The sequence below is a fragment of the Acanthochromis polyacanthus genome, chromosome 16 (genome assembly GCF_021347895.1).
Source record: "Acanthochromis polyacanthus isolate Apoly-LR-REF ecotype Palm Island chromosome 16, KAUST_Apoly_ChrSc, whole genome shotgun sequence".
Lineage (NCBI taxonomy): Eukaryota > Metazoa > Chordata > Actinopteri > Pomacentridae > Acanthochromis > Acanthochromis polyacanthus.
The window spans coordinates 25,431,800-25,449,921 of NC_067128.1; the positions used below are offsets into that span (position 1 = coordinate 25,431,800).

Consider the following 18,122-nt stretch of genomic DNA (forward strand, 5'->3'; position numbering starts at 1 on the left):
TTCAATGGGATTCAGATCTGGGCTCATAGAAGGCCACTTTAGAATAGTCCAACGCTTTTCTCTCAGCCATTCTTGGGTGTTTTTGGCTGTGTGTTTTGGATCGTTGTCCTGTTGGAAGACCCATGACCTGCGACTGAGACCAAGCTTTCTGACACTAGGCAGCACATTTCTCTCCAGAATGCCTTGATAGTCTTCAGATTTCATCGTACCTTGCACACTTTCAAGACACCCTGTGCCAGATGCAGCAAAGCAGCCCCAAAAGATTACTGAGCCTCCTCCATGTTTCACCGTAGGGACAGTGTTCTTTTCTTCGTATGCTTGGTTTTTGAGTCTATGAACATAGAGTTGATGTGCCTTACCAAAAAGCTCCAGTTTGGTCTCATCTGTCCAAAGGACATTCTCCCAGAAGCTTTGTGGCTTGTCAACATGCATTTTTGCAAATTCCAGTCTCGCTTTTTTATGAGTTTTTTTCAGCAGTGGCGTCCTCCTTGGTCGTCTCCCATGAAGTCCACTTTGGCTCAAACAACGACGAATGGTGCGATCTGACACTGATGTACCTTGGCCTTGGAGTTCACCTTTAATTTCTTTGGAGGTTGCTCTGGGCTCTTTGGATACAATTCCAACGATCCGTCTCTTCAATTTGTCATCAATTTTCCTCTTGCGGCCACGTCCAGGGAGGTTGGCTACTGTCCCGTGGGTCTTGAACTTCTGAATAATATGAGCCACTGTTGTCACAGGAACTTCAAGCTGTTTAGAGATGGTCTTATAGCCTTTACCTTTAAGATGTTTGTCTATCATTTTTTTTCGGATGTCCTGGGACAATTCTCTCCTTCGCTTTCTGTTGTCCATGTTCAGTGTGGTACACACCTTTTCACCAAACAGCAGGGTGACTACTTGTCTCCCTTTAAATAGGCAGACTGACTGATTATGAGTTTGGAAACACCTGTGATGTCAATTAAATGACACACCTGAGTTAATCATGTCACTCTGGTCAAATAGTTTTCAATCTTTTATAGAGGTACCATCATTTTTGTCCAGGCCTGTTTCATTAGTTTGTTTTTTTAAATAATTATGTTAATCAACAATTCAAAAGTAATGGCTGTTTTTGATTATTTAATTTTCAATAAATTTTTATTTATTGTTACTTTTGTGAGTTTCAAGTGATTTCAGTGAGAATTGTGGGTTTTTCCTTCTTTAACTGAGGGGTACCAACAATTTTGTCCACGTGTGTATGGGGCTGCATAGACACAGACTAGTCCAGGTGCCCATTCTGACTCTTGTGCACCACTGAAAACGCTAACAATGGACACGTAAACAACAGAACTGGACCACAGAGCAACGGAAGAAGGTGTCCTGGTCTGATGAAGCATGTTTTTCTTTTACATCACGTAGATGGCCAGGTGCGTGTGCGTCACTTTTCTGAAGAACACATGGCACCAGGATGCATTATGGGAGAAAGGCAAGGTGGCAGGGCAATGTTCTGCTGGGAAACCTTTGGTCCTGCTATCCATGTGGATGTTACTTTGACACATACCACCTACCTAAGCATTGTTGCAGACCATGCGCACCCTTTAAGGAAAGCAGTATTCCCTGATGGCTGTGGCCTCTTTCAGCAGGATAATGTGCAGTTCCACAAAGCAAAAAAGGTTCAGGAATGGTTTGAGGAGCACAGCAACAAGTTTGAGGTGTTGACTTGGCTTCCAAATTCCTCAAATATCAATCCAATCAAGCATCTGTGGGATGTGTTGGACAAACAAGTCCGATTCATGGAGGCCCCACTTTGCAACTTACAGGACTTAAAGAATCTGGTGCTAACATCTTGTTGCCAGATGCCACAGCACACTTTCACGGGTCGAGTGGAGTCCATGCCTCGATGGGTCGGGGCCGATTTGGCAGAAAAGGGGGACCAACACAATGTTAGGCAGTCATAATGTTATGCCTGATCAGTCTATATTCAAAAAACGTATTTGCCATTTTTGAGTCATACTGCATGTTTTCTTTTGCTCAAATATGTTTTATTTTCCTGCCAGTCTCTGGTTGTCTCTTCTTTGTTATGTGGAAACAGCCTGCAGTTTCCTCAAATACTTCCAGAATTTTTGTCATGTGCCTGTTGGTTGCAGCTGAGTCAGTCTCAGCTGAGGAGCACAGAATTTTTCATTATTTAACAGGATCTGGTTTATTTTTGTTAAATTTTGAAGTGAATAAAGCATAATGTGAAAGTGATTTCAATGGATAATCACTATTTTAAACCTGTTTTGGCTATTTTTCCTGATGTAACCATGTATTATACATGATTTATTCACAGACCTCCAGATGGTTGAAAACCAGACAAATTTTTGTGTGTTCACAGTTTCTGACTCTGAATGCCTTTTATACCTTTCAAATCCACCAACAGGTTTCTGGGTTCCGATCCATAAATTTAGAATTGATCAAAGTTAAGCTATAAGTTTTAAAAATGGTAAATGGTTGTATTTATATAGCGCTTTTATCCAAAGCGCTTTACATGATATGTCACATTTACCCAGTCACACACACATTCACACACTGATGGCGGGAGCTGCCATGCAAGGTGCTAACCACGACAGGAGCAATTAGGGGTTAGGTGTCTTGCTCAGGGACACCTCGACATGAGCTCGACAGGCCGAGGATTGAACTGGCAACCTTCTAGTTACAAGACGGCCACTCTACCCACTGAGTTAAGTTATTACTTAAAATTACTATTTATTACTATTTACTATTACTATTTATTACTATTTATATTTAATATAAATTACTATTTATATTTTGTAATTGTCACCATATGTTTTTCTTTTTATTAAATTTTATAGACATCTGCTAGCTATTCTATTCATGCTTCACAAAAACCATTCCACTGAAAATATTTTTTAACAAAAGAACTGTGGACATCATTTGTTGGTGAATGGAGACAGCTCAACTGTCATCACTTAAAATAAAAATCTAACTTAGAAACAAGTGGTTGTTTGTTGGTAGAGATCCTGCCTAAATCTGTTCTAGTGAAATAAATCTGTAATCAAGTTACATTTTATGTAATTTGAAAGGAGAGAGGTGAGACTGCAGATAAATACAGTGCCTTGTGAAAGTATTCGGCCCCCTTGAACTTTTCAACCTTTCGCCACATTTCAGGCTTCAAACACAAAGATATAAAATTTTAATTTTTTGTCAAGAATCAACAACAAGTGGGACACAATCGTGAAGTGGAACGAAATTTATTGGATATTTTAAACTTTTTTAACAAACAAAAACCTGAAAAGTGGGGCGTGCAATATTATTCGGCCCCCTTGCATTAATATTTTGTAGCGCCACCTTTTTCTGCAATTACAGCTGCAAGTCGCTTGGGGTATGTCTCTATCAGTTTTGCACATCGAGAGACTGAAATTCTTGCCCATTCTTCCTTGCAAAACAGCTCGAGCTCAGTGAGGTTGGATGGAGAGCGTTTGTGAACAGCAGTCTTCAGCTCTGCCCACAGATTCTCGATTGGATTCAGGTCTGGACTTTGACTTGGCCATTCTAACACCTGGATACGTTTATTTGTGAACCATTCCATTGTAGATTTGGCTTTATGTTTTGGATCATTGTCCTGTTGGAAGATAAATCTCCGTCCCAGTCTCAGGTCTTTTGCAGACTCCAACAGGTTTTCTTCCAGAATGCTCCTGTATTTGGCTCCATTCATCTTCCCATCAATTTTAACCATCTTCCCTGTCCCTGCTGAGGAAAAGCAGGCCCAAACCATGAGGCTGCCACCACCATGTTTGACAGTGGGGATGGTGTGTTCAGGGTGATGAGCTGTGTTGCTTTTACGCCAAACATATCGTTTTGCATTGTGGCCAAAAAGTTCAATTTTAGTTTCATCTGACCAGAGCACCTTCTTCCACATGTTTGGTGTGTCTCCCAGGTGGCTTGTGGCAAACTTCAAACCAGACTTTTTATGGATATCTTTGAGAAATGGCTTTCTTCTTGCCACTCTTCCATAAAGGCCAGATTTGTGCAGTGTACGACTGATTGTTGTCCTGTGGACAGACTCTCCCACCTCAGCTGTAGATCTCTGCAGTTCATCCAGAGTGATCATTGGCCTCTTGGCTGCATCTCTGATCAGTCTTCTCCTTGTTCGAGGTGAAAGTTTAGAGGGACGGCCGGGTCTCGGTAGATTTGCAGTGGTCTGATACTCCTTCCATTTCAATATGATTGCTTGCACAGTGCTCCTTGAGATGTTTAAAGCTTGGGAAATCTTTTTGTATCCAAATCCGGCTTTAAACTTCTCCACAACATCTCGGACCTGCCTGGTGTGTTCCTTGGTCTTCATGATGCTCTCTGCACTTTAAACAGAACCCTGAGACTATCACAGAGCAGGTGCATTTATACGGAGACTTGATTACACACAGGTGGATTCTATTTATCATCATCAGTCATTTAGGACAACATTGGATCATTCAGAGATCCTCACTGAACTTCTGGAGTGAGTTTGCTGCACTGAAAGTAAAGGGGCCGAATAATATCGCACACCCCACTTTTCAGTTTTTTATTTGTTAAAAAAGTATAAAATATCCAATAAATTTCATTCCACTTCACGATTGTGTCCCACTTGTTGTTGATTCTTGACAAAAAATTTAAATTTTATATCTTTATGTTTGAAGCCTGAAATGTGGCGAAGGGTTGAAAAGTTCAAGGGGGCCGAATACTTTCGCAAGGCACTGTATGTCACTATTTGGAATAAAACAGTATATTATGACACAGCATGACTTATTCTAACACCACACAATTTGTGTCAGGGATTTTTTTATAGCCTAGTTAACTCTCTGACCTCTAAAACCCACTGGTAGGTTTGAAAGGTATGCTATATTTCAAAAATCAGAAAAAAGATATTTTTTAGAGCCAGAAATTGTGAAAATATGAAGACTCATTAAAGTTCAAGGATTAGTTCAAGGCCAGAACAAATCCTGCATGACTTCTGGTACTATTTGGAAACTTAACCAACTCTTCACTTAAAATCATGATATTTTACCCCAATGACTTTATTTCTTTATTTCCAATTTTAAAATTTGCAAAAAAGAAACCATATTCTTAAAAAAAAAAAAAACTTCTGCACTTCTTTGCACTGCCAAGAAGCCATGACTGACTCAGCTATGACTGACAGTCATATGACAAAATTGAAGGACTTTCTCAACTGACCCACTTGCTGTATTCACACAGAGCACAAAGTATGAAATACAATTTAAAATGTAGTGCCACCATTTTTTCTGTGTTAGGAACACCTCTGGGCACTTAGAAAAATGTTGCACATGTTGATTCCAGGTTGTTTATTTTTTTGTAAAAATTAATAATCTGACAAATCTAACTTCACTTTTATTCCTTTTTTAAATTATTTTATGGCATTATAATATAGTCATACTCTACAACAGACATTTCTGAGTTCTTTTTACTTCTAACAACAGTTGGGCTGTTCATTGAGGTGCAGACCTTTATATTGCAGTGAAAAATATCACCACAGTTAGTAAAAATGTCCCTGGAGCAAAACACCCAGATTTGCCTGGAAAATCCAGACTGACTTTATTTATGTATTAATATAAATACAAATAAAGGCAGTCTGGCATTGTGATGACAGGAGACGATTTCAAAAAGGAGGGGCTAACGAATGCAGCTTGAACGAGAAAGAACCAATCAGTGTAACACGGATGTGACGCACAAACAAATCGACCTTGAAGTCCATGTAGTCCAAACAACAATGGCATGCAGCCGAGAAAGCGTCGCAGTGAATGATTACTGCCGTTTTTGTCACAAAAATCTGTGAATACATGGGGTACTCTCAAGTACAACACTTTATTTTTGAAGACTCCTTCCGAACGATTAGCGGTGTTAGGAATAACTTTAAATCGGAGCCAAACCAAGTCGGTGCGTATGTGTAAAAGTTGTATGGGTAATCCAGGCGCTGAAGATGACGCAGCATTAACTCCCGCCTCCCGTGCTATGATTGGTCGTACCAAACTTTCCCGGGAGGGAAACACGATTCAATTTGCCCAGTGCCAAACTGATTCTCCTGTATCTCCTAACATGGAGATAGGAGATTACATGGAGATTCAGTTTGGATTTTCCAAGCTACACCCAGAGAGCACTTTGGGTCCAGAGGATTAACATTATAAATTCTCCTTTAGACCTCCATGATAACACTAGACACGGTTTAGCCTCTGTTTTGGTATTTAGCTCTTGCCAACCTTCAGGCAGACCCGTGGTTGTTTATGGAAACCTACTGTGTATGTAAACCACTTGCATACACAGTGCATTGTGCCAGGCTTTCTCCACCACTCTGAGCCTTCAAAATCTGCTGCATTTTTTTATTAATTGCTCTATAAAAAGGGTATTTGTTAGAAAGATGCCATTCAGTTATCTCCAATCTCCACTTAATATTTCACTGTTTTACGAAAACAAAACCAACCCATCAGCCATAATGCACCTGCATTATGTTACCACCTGTGGGCTGTAACATGATCAAGCACAGTAGAAACTCCAAATAGTGTGTGTGTCTGCATGAACCTTTGTTTGAACACAAACAAACATGGGCAGCTCAGGATGAGAAACTGGCAAAGGCTCCTTCAAATTTCCATGCGTATGTGTGTTTGAACTCGTTACCCACAAAGTTTGCACGCTGTATTTGCTTTGAATGGAAATGTAAAATGCTCCACACCAGTGAATTATTGCTGTTTAGCCACGTGTAGCCCATTAAGAGCAATGAATACATTTAAGGGCTGTCTGAAAAGCATTATACAAACCTGTCAAAGATGTGAATCATGGAATTTTCCGTATGATGTACATTACTTTAAGTGCTGTGAATCCAAACAAGCAGGCATATGTTACTGTAACTTATACCTTCTATTAGAAAAATTATAATAAAGAAATGTACTTTTTGGACAGAAATCACAGAGTTTAGAGAACTGCAAGTAAAATCCTAGTCAGCTTTATCTGTGAAAGGATCTCATGTTGTCTGTACTCGGAATAGCATTAAACCTTAAAGCAGTTCTCATATACTCTTCACTCATCCTTGTGGAATGTCTCAAGGGAGGGGCATCTCACTGCTAATCTAAAGTCAACATTCCTCAACATCAACAACAAGAATTTGCAGTGTTCTTATTGCCACGAGAGTCTTGTGGTTGAACTACAGCCAGGCCTGAAGGACAGTGTCCTAGTCAGACCTCACTGTGTAAACACGTGCTTTGCACAGATAATCAAATAATGTACCCAAAGAGAAGGACACTTCAGAGACGCTGTGTGGTCTCAGCTTTTTATCCTAACTGTTTATATACTTATATATATGTTTTAAATATACACCAGACTGAAGTGTTTGTGTGTCATTTGTTCTCAGGTGGGTATGTTTAAGATCCATCCAGAGATCCCAGAATCCATGTCGCTGGAAGCCAAGGCCTTCATCCTACGCTGCTTTGAGCCCGACCCAGACCGACGGGCCACCGCCTTCGACCTGCTCACAGATGAGTTCCTCACCGTCACCAGCCGCAAGAAGAAGAGCAAGAGCAGCTTCACAGGTAGGTTCAGCTCACAAGTTACATACTGATGTCATTTTTCCTGTTTTATTTCATCCCAGGTGGCCTATACAAAGTCATAGCTAATCTTGTAGCAAATGGTCTTCATGAGGTTCTAAAAACAAAAAATAAACCCCCTGTTAAAATTTCTTGGTATCAAATAAAATGTTGAGCATAATTACATATCAGTAAATAAGTGAATTGAATTGAATTGAATTTATTTATTTGATAGGGACGATGCAGTTTAACATAGTTCCATTACTTAGCATGAATCTGATGTGCTGCACAGAGAGTTTATAGCAAATGCTAGTTTCCAACTCTTGTCCCTAGATGGGCCTTTAAATATAAAAGTCAAAATATATAACATCATAAAATAACACAAAAGTTTACAAAAGAACAATAAAATACATGTTCACATAAAAACAAATAATTACACAAACCAGTTCAAAATAAGTTAAAAAAAACAAAAACATGGCAAACTAAGAATGATTACAGCTCTGATTTGCTTTTAGCCAGCACTTGACCTTTGCAGAGAAGGGTTTTAAATCTGTGATTAATTTGATATCGGTTGGTAATGAATTCCAGAGTTTAGAGCCTCTAAAAGAGAAAGCTGACTGTCCAAATGTTGACTTACATTTTTGTATGCTACAGTTTCCATTCACCTTGCTTCTTGTTACTCTGCTGCTGTTCTGTCTTTGAATAAATTTGGATAAGGGTTCGGGGGCAAGATTATTAATACATTTGAAAACTAATTTAAGGAATGAAATCTGCACGAAACTTTCAAAGCTCAATAGATTGTATTTTTTCAAAATGTGGCAGTGGTGCCAACGGATGGGTTTTTTTGTCCATTACTTTAAGGGCTTTATTATACAAGGATGACAGACTTTTGATTGTTGAAGGTGAACCCTGGGCCCAAACTGTCATACAGTATGAGAAATGAGAAAAGATCATAGAGTGCATAAATATCTGAGCTGCCTGAATTGGTATGTACTGCCTTATTAATTTAAAACAGTTCAGATTACTTTTTACTAATTTGGCGATTTTCTTCACATGTTTATCAGATCTGAGCTGTGGATCTAAAATGACTCCCAAGAATTTGAATTCATTGACTTCTTGTATTTCTAGAGCCTTTATTTTCACACAAAATCTTTCAAGTTGGCACCGTTTCCTTATGGAGAAGCACATTGACACCGTCTTATTTAAGTTTAAAACAAGATGATTGAGCTCCAGCCACTGCTGGACTCCATACATATGGTCAGTCAAGATTTCTGCTGCCTTGCTAGGTGACTTAGCAGGAGCATAAATGACTGCATCATCAGCATAAAGCTGGATGCCATTGTCTGAACACATTTTGGGCATATCATTTATAAAAAGACTAAAAAGCAAAGGGCCAAGAATTGACCCTTGAGGAATTCCCATTGTGTTTTTAAAAAAGGGTGATGTTTGTCCGTCAACTTTTACACACTGTTCTCTATTTAGGAGGTAAGACTTGAACCAATCAACTGTGTTTTTGGAAAACTTAAAAGATGAAAGCTTGGAAACTAGAATGTTGTGGTTGACAGTGTCAAATGCCTTTTTTAGGTCAACAAACACTGCCCCCACAACATTACCACAGTCAAGAGACTGTTTTATGTTTTCAACAAAACAAGTATTTGCAGTTTCGGTTGAATACTTTGGTCTACAACCAAACTGTTTAGGATGAAGAAGTTGATTGGTTTCTACAAACTCTATAACCTGCTCTGCCACAACTTTCTCAAGTACCTTTGACAATACAGGGAGAATAGAGATAGGGCGGTAATTGTTGACCAAATCACAGTCACCCATTTTTAAAATTGGTGTAATGACAGCTTTTTTCCAGTTATTTGGAAACGTATTTTCTCTGACTGACAAATTAATAATGTGAGTCAGGGGACCAACCAATATAGAGCTGTTCTTTTTCATGAATTGTGCATCCAAATTGTAAATATCTTTTGCCTTAGAGTTTGACAACTTTTTTATTATTTCTAAAACTTTTGCTTCGTTTACCTCTTTGATGTTAAACAGGTTGCATTGTTCTCTAGGTTCCATAGGGTTTGCTGTCAAACAACCAAAGTTATGTGTTAACTCTTCAACTGATTTGATAAAATACATATTAAATTCATGAGCCATAGTGATTTTATCAGTGAGGACTTTTTCATTTGATCTCAGCTCTTTGATTTGTTTTTGACCATGTGGTCTGTTGATTAAACTGTTTAAATGCTTCCAGATAAAAGCACTGTGACCATTGGCATTTTCTATCATTCGAGTGTAATATGATGATTTTGCTTTGCGTAATTCCAGGACAACCTTATTCCTCAAACTTTTGTACAGAAGATGATCTGTGTTAAGTTTAGAAGATAATGATGTTTTTAATGCTAAATCTCGTTTTTTCATTAATTTATATATTTCACTGTTCAGCCATGGTGGGGTGTTCTTCTTTTGTTTACATTTAATATTTTTTGAGTATTTTTCTACAAGTGCTGTGAGATCTTCTGTCAACGACTCACAGCACATGTCCACATTGCCTGAATTCATTATCTTATCCCAGCTAATACTCTTAAGATCTTGTTCAAATTGTGCCGTTTTAGACTTGGGCATGATCAATTTCATTGAGTCAGAAGTATCATTTCCAAAATACTGAAGACGGCTTTTTGTTAGCTTCCTCACAGAGAGAATCATATTATGGTCAGACAATCCAGTTACTAAGTTGTATGTTTTGGTTATCCGCTCTGGTTTATTGGTTAATATCAAATCAATAAAAGTGCTTGTGTTTCTCGTGATCCTTGTAGGTCCCTTAATAATTTGTTTTAAGTTAAACTTTGACATTATTTGTTTCAATCTATTCTTATTATTTTGATTTAACCAGTTAATGTTGAAATCCCCATAAAGTATAGTTTCTACATGACTATCAAATCCCTTTAACAAAGCTTGGAATTCATCATAAAAGGAAACACCAGATGATGGAGGGTTATACAGAACAGCCACATTAAAGTTTATTTGCTGTGAGAGAACAACCTTGAGAGCTAAACATTCAAGACCAGTGTTTAATTGTATTTCCCTACATTTAAACCTGTCCTTAATAAAGATTAAAACTCCACCTCCTCTCCCTACAGGTCTATCCTTCCTATAACATACATAACCTGGGACATCTATCATGTGTGTAGGTATGCTTTTGTGCAGCCAAGTTTCAGACACACAGAGGTAGTCCAGATTTGATTCCGTTAGTAAAGAATGGATCTGATCTTTCTTTGGTATTAAACTTCGGACATTTAAGTGCCCACCAAGAATGCCTCTAGGTTTTGATCTTAAATCCCAGAGCACTCTGGCATGATTTACTGTCTGAAAAACAACAACTGTTTTTGTTTTTGCACAGCGTGGCACACAGTCCTCCCCAAGCCTGCGTCCTGACTCGCTGCAGCAGAGCGCTCCGGTACAGCCCCGTCTTTTAGATCCAAGAGTTTATGTTCCTCTCTGTGGTGTCCTATCGTGTTTTCGAGGTCCATTCCAGCCTTTACCGACAGTTCTGACAGTTTGTGAAAGTCTAGTGGACGCACTGTAGGAGTCACGTCTGTCCCCTTTTTTGCGCACCGATAGTTTGCATAGTTTGCATGTGTGCGCCATCAGTGGGATTTTTGATATCAGTCTCTGGATGAGTGTGTGTGTCAAGTTGAGCAGACTCACCAGCTTGGTTGCTCTTGGCTAATTTTTTGCAGTAAGATCCAAAAATCTGCCCTTGTTCTTTACCGAGCAGAGCCTCACTAGAGTGGCGCAGGTCTTGCTTCATTACCAGCAGCTGTTGCAGCCCATCTCCAAACACACCTTGCGCAGCCGCCACCGCTGACTTTCCCGAAGAATCCTGCCCACCATGCGGGATCAGGCCCTCCGTTGGTCTTGTGAGGGGCACATCTGATGTTACAGAATTGAATGATTGATCCATATGTGGGCCAGGAAGCTTGGCACATGCCCCTTCTTTTGCTGCGTTGCAAATTGAGAGTTACTTTTACCTTTTTCATATTTAACTTCTCCTTTTAACAAGCAAGCTGTATATAAAGTGAGCTGACCATGTCCAAAAGAGTGAAGTCTTGTTTGATTGGTATCAATAATTGACCACGTTGAGCTTCCCAAAGCGAATGGTTTGTCACTTTGGGAACACTTAGATTCTTTGTTCCTCAGTTAGGTGAGAAGGTTGATCACGCTCTCTTATTTGTAAAGTAAATATGAAACTGGTTATCTTAGATCAGTAGAAATACTGGATACTGAGGGAAACAGCCTGTCTAGATCTGTCCACAGGCAGGTGCCCACACCTCCATAGCTTACAAAAAGGAAAATGGGAAACCTTCCATGTCTGTATGTAACTGCACCCAATAAACAAATAGTCCCAAATACAACCCCATATGAAACAACGTTTTGAGGTTTTGCGCTTAAAGCAGACTGCATCATGAAGACTTTTTAACCCTCTCAACCCCAGGCAGTTTCAGGGCATTTTGTTTACTCCTGTCACATGTTTACTCATTGTGAGCTGATTTTTTTTTTTAGTGCTGTATAAATTTCTTCACCACTATGCCATGACCATGGCTACAAGTATTATTTCTTTTACAAAATCTGAAAAATCATCTTTCCAATGTGACTGTACACACCATTGATAATGTTAATTTTTATCAGATTTTAGTTATTTCTAGAGATGGCATGCCTGTCAAACTGTCCAGCAGGTTGATGAGTTCAAAGAGTTGATGGTCAGTATGAAACAAAACCTTTCTCAATGTTTGTTTGGTTTATGACGATTTTGAAACCATTCTAAAATTATGTGTTGTATATTCTGTAGTAAGCTGAAACTTCTGTACTCCTCCCCACAACTGTGAAGCTGTAAGAGACTTAGCTGTGACCAGCAGTCTGGTGACAAAATTTAAGTGTCTTTTTCGCTCAACTGGGATGAACTACAAGCTGTACTCAGAGGACAAAAGAAGTAAAATATCTGAGAAGTAAAAGATCTAACAGTTTGTTCTATTTCTAATAAATGCTGCAATTTTGGTGATTTCTTTAAATGATAATATGCCTGGTACAGGGGCAGCTGAGTTTCTTTTATCCTAAACATTCATATGTAGTAGCTAATCTTGTAATTTTTTCATCATCTTTTCTTCATGCAGCCAGCTTTTTTTCTTTCTTTGTTTTCTTAATAAATTGTAACCACATCCTTCTTCACTGTCTGGATTTGAGAATAGTCTCACTTCTCGTTAGGTTTCCACCTAACAGCAGTGATGTAGTCATGTGTCACACATTTTAAAGACTAGAAAAAGCTTAAAGGTTTGTGCCTCCCTGCATTCTTGGAAATGTTATTCTGCCAGTCTTAGATGTAAGTCACATTCTGCTTTGTTCTTGTTTAACTGCTGTTACATACTGTTTGTTTTTCCCCCGCAGCTCTGTCACCAGGGTCAGGTGAGCAATTTTTCTCTCTACACTTATTCCTTTTGCAGACCTATTTACCACTAATGGGCCTACTTTATGAACTGGATGTCAGTTCCATGAAATGTCTGCCTGTTTTGCTGAAGAGTATCTAGGCTAAAGTTTGCATTTTTCTCCTACTTGTTGCTATGTACCTCATGCGAGTTTGCCCTTTCCAAGAACTCCAAATAGACAGTACACAGCAAGACATCTTTTCAAAAGGTTAAATGTCTTTATAATCAGAAATATGACACAAAATTGTAATTTCCTGCAAAATATCAGATAGAGCTCCTCTCCCTAAACATAATAATGGAGTAGTACCATTTTTGGCAGCTGAATCAAGATACAAGTTTTCTTTTTCTCCTTTCTGAAAAGGCAGCCAAAATTTCATCAGCACTCTGGCTAATTTCACTGTCTTGAAGTTTTAGCTCTCCTTGTTATGGAAGAGCAACTCATTTTCCTGATTGATACAGAAAGCTTCAGATTTCTCTGCAATGAAGAAATGCATAAGATTTTTTGTGTGTATGTGGGCAGACTCAGTTTTATCTTGCGTTTCAGAGTACCTCCGCAGTATCTCCCTGCCTGTGCCGGTGGTGGTGGAGGACACCAGCAGCAGCAGCGAGTACGGCTCCGTCTCCCCTGACAACGACCTCAACACCAACCCCTTTATCTTCAAGCCCAGTGTCAAGTGCTACAGTGAGAGGGATGTCAAGGGGCCGAGGTCCCTCTTTCTCAGGTAGAACAACTGAAACATAAACACAGTGTCATCATAGTGAATGCTACAGTGAACGTCACAGCTGCAGTTTTTTGAAAATGATTCTTCTTGCTTTGTCTTACATTGAAATGATACTACGTTACATTCATAACCTTATGATTGTACTTCTAAGCCAGTTGCCTTTCTGAAGGTCACATTTGTTTTAACCCTGACTAGTGGATTAACCCAGTCTTCACACAACAAGAAACAACCAAACATGACACACAGAGACAAACCAGTCATTTCAATAAGTATCTTAAATTTTTTCTACCCAGCATTCCAGTGGAGAACTTTGAGGACCACAGTGCCCCTCCATCTCCTGATGAGAAGGACTCGGGCTTCTTTATGCTTCGAAAGGACAGCGAGAGGCGAGCCACCCTCCACCACATCCTGACCGAGGATCAGGACAAGGTGGTGACCAACCTCATGGAGGCCCACACACAGGTTGGTAAGGGAAGAAACCTTTTGGAGGGAAGGGATGGACAATGTCTTTCCAGGATGAATGACGCTACTTTTACTAGTCATCAGCTTCTCATTACAGATATCTACAATTCAGCTGATATGTGCAACTGAATTATGACTAGTTTCAGTTTCAGTGATCCACAGTTTAATTCTAAGTAGTCACAATTCTAGTTTAAGATATTAAACTGGTCAGAATGACTGAAATTACAGCTAATCAAAATTATGTTGTACATGTCTCAAACTGGAATTCTCCCTAGTCAGAATGTAATTACAGTTATCTTAAATTAGAGTGGCAATGGGGCAAAAAGACGTTGCCGATATCTGTAGTTACATCAGAAGCTACAACAAGTCGAAGGCTGGTTGTTTTTCAAACACTCTATTGCACTGTATGACAAGCTATTTTGCTAGCATGTCAGTGCAACCTGAGGTCAAAGTAATGGTAACTTTCTATCACAAGTTTCTAATGAATGAAGATCTCACTCTCCACAAACTCTCTGCTGATGAGCTCTTTCTGTTTCAAAGCATTATTCAGACTGGTTGTAATTACGTTTGAGATATGTGCAACTGTTATTTTGACTGGTCAAAACGGAATTACAGCTGAACAGCTATAGCTCAGGTTGTAGAGTGGGTTGTCCGCTGACTGCAAAGTTGGTGGTTCGATCTCCTGCCCCTCTGCATGAAGTGTCTTTTGACAAGACACTGAACACCAAGTTACTCCCCATGGCCCGAGTTTGCTCTTGATGTGTGGAAGTTCTGTCACAAGTGGTGTGTAAATGAGTGAAATGTAAAACACTTTGGTTTGTGTCCCAGCCTGGGCCCCCCCCGGTGACCCGAATGAGGATGGATGGATGGATGGATGGATGGATGGATGGATGGATGGATGGATGGATGGAAAACTGAATGACAGATATCTCTGTTGCATTGTCTGCTGCGATTTTTCCTAGAATCATTTATTCCTGTGTAGTAAAACTCAGCGATTAAAGGTTCAGTTTGTTTTACAGACATATCATGATACCTAAATCAACAGCGTATACTTGCAATAATCTCCTACATCAAATAAACCTACAACTCTGTTTTCACATCTTCTTTCCCCACTTTGCCTCATTCTCCTATCTCAGGGCTCTGAAGAAATGAAGCTGAAACCTCAGCACATCTCCACCCTTGTAGTGAGTCTAGCTGACTTTGTTCGCATGGCAGACAGGAAAATTATCGCCAGCACCCTGTCTCAACTCAAGTTGGAGCTGGACTTTGACAGCACTGCCATCAGTCAGCTGCAGGTTGTGCTGTTTGGCTTCCAGGATGCTGTAAGTGTTAACAGACATACCATCTAATATCGGAGAGCTAAGAAAACTGCTGCAGCGAGGGTCAAGGAGTAATTCAATGCAGTAAATCTCAGCTGTATTTCGTCTCACATCGCATCCCAATGGGCTTATCAATTATTGATCAGAATCAAAATATGAAACCTGACAACCCACAGTACTTTTCATGTCTTTGCAGCATATAGTTCAGTTTATAAGTAACTGTCATCAGGTTGCCTAAGGGTCAAATTTTAAATTGCTAGATAAACAAACTACTAATTTAATGAGTTTTTTTGTAACTACAATTCCCCTTACAAGCTGCTCATTTTCAGCTCTCATGCACCTGTAACATGTGATTTTCTGTCTATTATTTCCTCATTTGGAGGTGCTTCTGGCGTCTGCACAATCCATGGGTTCTAAACACTTCAGTATAATTGTTATCATTTTACAGGAGCTGCAGACAGCAGCTGGCTGCCTCTGATGGTTGTCGTTCTCCTTACACACGCATCAGACAGATAAATGTGAAATACTTGTAACCTTTAAGTGAGGTGATAAAAGGGGAATCTGTCAGAAATAATTGAACATTTTGTAAAAAGGCTCATCTGCTCTCCTGTTCAAAATTGACGTTATGCAAATGAAATGACTCTGGAGCAAGTGGTTGTTTTCATATTTGAAAGGGGTATTACATAATCATGATCCATATGAAGCTCTTGCGCCTCCTGCTGGTCAACAGTGCAAACAGTTTGGACAGCATGACGTAGTGTATGATTGCTAATACTGTATCTACTGATAATGTTGTAAAACATGGGCAAAAACAGTGGTATTTTCCCTTTGGGGATATTTGCTTGATGCAGTCGAAGAGCTTCAACAGAAAACTTCTCTTTTTGATTTTGAAGAAATTTCACCTCTTCGTTCTTTGTTTCACCTAGTTCTCTTAAACAACCAATAAGAAAAGTCCAGGTCCTTGGTCCAGATGACCATTACCTGCATGACTGAGAATCGACGCAAAGATTTTCATTCTGACTATGAAAACCTTTGTAATTTCAGGTAAACAAAGTGCTGCGAAACCATAACATCAAGCCTCACTGGATGTTCGCTTTGGACAACATCATCCGCAAAGCTGTGCAGACAGCCATCACAATCTTGGTGCCAGGTAGTATCATCAGCATCCCCATATGCTATTTTCTCTTCTTTTTTTTTTGATTGGCTTCCTTCGAAAGTTTAGCGTGCTGTGTTGCATTCAGGCCTGCAAATCGATCATTTAGCTAAAGATAAAATAATAGCATAAAATTTTTATTTTTGAGAATTTAGAACCAGTGTCTGTCTAATGTATTATTTAAATGATTTCATAATAAAATTGTTGTCAGCCGAATTGTTTTAATACTGGTTTTAATACTCAAATATATTCATGCATACATATGTGACATCTGATTCCATGATAAATATGTAATCAGACAAACTGCATCACGTTCCATCTGTTCAGAGCTGAGGCCTCACTTCAGTCTGGCCTCAGAAAGTGACCCGGCCGATCAGGACGACGTTGATGATGATGCTGAGCCAGACAGAAACTCCACCCACCAGAGCCGAGCACCTCCTGTCGCTCACGACGACACAGTGGCCACGTCAGGAGTCAGCACGCTCAGTTCCACCGTCTCCCATGAATCCCATAATGCTCAGCGCTCTGTGAGCATGGAGCTGGGCAGGATGAAGCTGGAGACCAACAGGTAGACATCCACTGTGGTTTTACACATCAGCAGCAGTGTGGGATCTCTTCATTTATCAGCCACATTATTTCATCTGTTGAGCTTTTAATCAGCTTTTGAGTCGTCCTATGAATTATTCATTTATTCACATCTGGTAATAGTCTGTCAAATAAATCCACATGTGTAATTTCCTCTACCTCTTTGATTCCAGGCTGCTGGAACAGCTGCTGGAGAAGGAGAGAGAGTATCAGGCCATCCTGCAACAAGTGCTGGAAGAGAGAGAGCAGGAGATCAGACTACTGAGGCTGCGATCTGAGCCCGCAGGTCCTTTCTCTAATCTAACCTACCTTTTCAGCCATCTGTAAAAGTAGCACCACCTTTGCTGCTGCTGCAGCAGCTTCCAGTCTGCTTTACGTTTTACAACCAGCTTTGATTTTTGAGTGCTTGCTTGCTCCTGTCATATTATTGTTCACTATGGGCTCATTTGTCTTAATAATATTAAGTCCTGCACTTCTATGGAAACTACCATTGCTAGAAATAGAAAGAATTCAAATCTACTTTCTGTGTACAACAACATCATAGTGCTAGAAATCATCAACATGACAAAGTTGAATCTCTTTGGTTCTGTGTTGCCGACACAAGATGTGGACGTGCTTTAGATATTTAGCTATTTACATTTTTTTCACATTGTTCTGTACATCAACTCTGTCACTGTGCTGAATGTATTTTCCAACAACTTGCTGACAGCTTCTGACAGTTCAACTGTATTCCCTCTCTATTTTTTTTTTTTTTTGAGCAAGTATGTTTGTTTGCCCTCTCAGTTTCTCGAATTTATTTCCATGGTAAATTTCAAACTCATCTGTGGGTTTTGGATTCAGAGGGTTTAGCAGTCTTAAGTGTG

General features: G+C 39.6%; 1 protein-coding gene across 1 annotated transcript in view; it reads left to right on the forward strand.

Moving 5' to 3' along the window:
- The window catches only part of map3k5 (mitogen-activated protein kinase kinase kinase 5), a 112,627-nt gene that overhangs the window by 91,570 nt on the left and 2,935 nt on the right, over window positions 1-18,122 (forward strand). The window contains exons 20-27 of the mRNA XM_022199817.2: window positions 7,373-7,550; window positions 12,981-12,998; window positions 13,563-13,740; window positions 14,034-14,202; window positions 15,339-15,524; window positions 16,566-16,671; window positions 17,002-17,242; window positions 17,433-17,545. Of these exons, the coding sequence (XP_022055509.2) occupies window positions 7,373-7,550; window positions 12,981-12,998; window positions 13,563-13,740; window positions 14,034-14,202; window positions 15,339-15,524; window positions 16,566-16,671; window positions 17,002-17,242; window positions 17,433-17,545 (1,189 nt within the window). The remainder of the gene's footprint in view (window positions 1-7,372; window positions 7,551-12,980; window positions 12,999-13,562; window positions 13,741-14,033; window positions 14,203-15,338; window positions 15,525-16,565; window positions 16,672-17,001; window positions 17,243-17,432; window positions 17,546-18,122) is intronic.